The 2,841-nt window shown below is 37.6% G+C and overlaps 1 protein-coding gene across 1 annotated transcript in view; it reads left to right on the forward strand.

Annotated features, from left to right (window-relative positions):
* LOC101848658 overlaps positions 1 to 2,841 on the forward strand; it is a gene marked incomplete at its 5' end in the record, with an annotated part of 11,197 nt that overhangs the window by 7,501 nt on the left and 855 nt on the right. The window contains 1 exon segment of the mRNA XM_005097538.3: positions 1,797 to 1,892. Coding sequence (XP_005097595.2) covers positions 1,797 to 1,892 — 96 coding nt within the window.

Below are 2,841 nucleotides of genomic sequence, written 5' to 3' on the forward strand. Positions count from 1 at the left end.
CTTACACACACACACACACACACACACACACACACACACACACACACACACAAACAAACAAACAAACAGTCCCATCGATTACGACACTCGGTCAATTTTGTGAGAACAGCATGAACAAAAAACAAATATATACTGAAAGAAACATTATACAGGCCATATTGGTAATTTCTCTCAATATTGATTACAGGTGGCCTTATGCTGATAAAACAAATAAATCAACAAGCAACCCAAAACCCCCCACACAAAAACAAAACAAAACCAACATCAACTGCTGTTGTCACTATAATATATATGAGGCAGCGTGGTGGAATCAGGCTCTCGTAAAAATAATCAAAGTGAAGAAACCTGCATTTTTCCGCAGGTTTGTGAATTTTTATCAAATTTTTATTTTTTGGCTCAACACCTTTCATGCCCATTAAAGAACTCATTTCTGTGTGGATTGTTCTTAAAAACGTTGATTAAAGGAACAAAAAAATGTAAATTTTCAGTTACCATTGACTCTTAAGCTGAGGAAATAACCAATTTAGCGGCCATTTTCTCACTAATTTTTCCTCTGAAAACAAGTGGCCCCTACCTCCTTCATTTGCAAATATCTCCACTTGTATTCAAGATAAATTGATATTTTTTTCATCCAAACAAAGATAAATGAACAAGCTTTAAGATGATACCAATAACTCTACATGCCCAAAAGTTGACGACGGCCTGATTCCACCACGCTGCCTCACAAATAAATCAACAAACAACCCAAAAAAACACACACAAAAACCAAAACAAAACCAACATTAACTGCTGCTGTCGCTATGATGTACAAGGTATTGGGAATTGTTGTCCTTATTGGGTTTTTAAAAACCCAAAGAAACAACAACAAAAAAACAAAACAAAAAGAACAAAAACAGCCAAACAAACCCCCTTTCAACTGCTGTTGTCCCTATGATATATTGGGAAGGGCTGTCACTATTGATTAAACACAGCCTTATAGCGATTAACCCTATCCGTACGCCCTGGGGTCATTTTGTACCCCCGGGGTTGCATTCTTCACATTTTAGAATACTTCTGGTGCGAAGATCTCTTTGAAACTTTCAGTGTTTCTGTAAAAATAATTTTGACAGACTGCTATGCAAAGCGTACGGACCGGATTAATGAGTAAATTTCCTTTTTGGAAAGTGGTGGCACAGAGTTCCCCACGTCGTATGGATACGATAGTAAAACACGACGTACGGATAGGGTTTAAAAAAGATTCAAGCTGCTAGCTGTATTACTGTCTACTAGCTGGGCCCCTTTTCGATGAAATGAATGATCGGTGCATTAACATCAACTGAAAGTCATTGGCCTATATTACACTCTACTGGAATGGAGCAATAAACATTGAGAGAAAAGTGACACACGCATTTTCAAGTTGACAAATATATGATATATGTAGGCCTATAGATTGATTCTTTATTCCGCTTTCGTGGTTGTACACTCCATAATTGCAAAGGTGTGGAATAAGTGTTCCCTGCCAGTGAACGGAAACTTCACTTGTTTACAATGGCGTCTTAGAAGACGGACTTTTCCAAGATTAAATCTAAACGAAACTAATGAAAAACTGAAAATTAAACTACAGTGATTTCAGACTCCTTATTTAAAACTGTGCACCTTTTAAATGATTCTGAACCTCTTTTAATTTTGTCACATTCGAAAGTTAAGTGGTTCGGAAGTTTTAGGCTGCGAAAGTGACGAACTTGCACAAATATACTATCATGTATAGATATCCTGCGTGCTGCCAGCACGACATTGAATGTCCGTTCTGTGCCCAGATCTGGCTGAAGAACTACGAGAGCTATGACGGCAAAAACTGGCTGTCTCACTCCATCATTTATCTGAGCACCTTGGCCAAGCAATACCCCGACTTGGTAAGTTCTTTAGCGTTTGGACTATGGAGATTACGCCACTTTCAACCCGGAAAGTCAAATGAAGTGGTGGGATCTCCACATTTCAACGTTCACCTCACACGTCACTTCCAAGGACAAGCGGGCTAACACAGGTTTCAGGGGTTTCCAGAAATTTTGATGTACACCAAAAGTGGACATTGCCCTACCTATAGGAGAAGTTTTAATTCATTGGTGTGTATATTTGTTTTGTTACAGAGAAAACTCTCCTTGTCTTTTAAAGAAACAGAACAAGGGGCAAAAACTTTAACTTCAATTTTCTCAAAACAGCATTTTTCGGGATAGCCCCCTTGTGTTTGACCAATACTTATCAAGGTTAGTTCACTTTTAATGTAATCCTAAATTTTTCTCCGAAACCAAGCACTCTGAGAATCATTGCCAAATGATAAGCAATGTATCAATGTTATAGCTTATTGTTAGTCTCGGTGACCGAAACAGAGTCTGAACCATGTTGGTCTTAGTTTCTATCTGTCTATCTATCTATCTATCTATCTATCTATCTATCTATCTATCTATCTATCTATCTATCTTATGTTTAACTATCTATTGCCAACCTACCCCATGTCTATATATTCTAATGTCTGTCTTTCTTAATCTAATATCTCTGTCTACCTCTCCCATGTCGAACTAGTGCCACCGAGCTCATTTTATTATGACCTTTCGCAGTTGTGAGCGCCGTAAAAACCCTACTAAAACAAAACAATAACTAATGCCAACGTACCCCATTATGTCTTTCTATCTAATGTCAGTCTATCATATCTAATCATGTCTACCTCTCCTATGTCTTTCTATCTAATGTCAGTCTATCTTATGTAATCATGTCTACCTCTCCTATGTCTTTCTATCTAATGTCAGTCTATCATATCTAATCATGTCTACCTCTCCTATGTCTTTCTATCTAATGTCAGTCTAT

The sequence above is a fragment of the Aplysia californica genome, unplaced genomic scaffold (genome assembly GCF_000002075.1).
Source record: "Aplysia californica isolate F4 #8 unplaced genomic scaffold, AplCal3.0 scaffold00156, whole genome shotgun sequence".
NCBI classification, from domain to species: Eukaryota; Metazoa; Mollusca; class Gastropoda; order Aplysiida; family Aplysiidae; genus Aplysia; species Aplysia californica.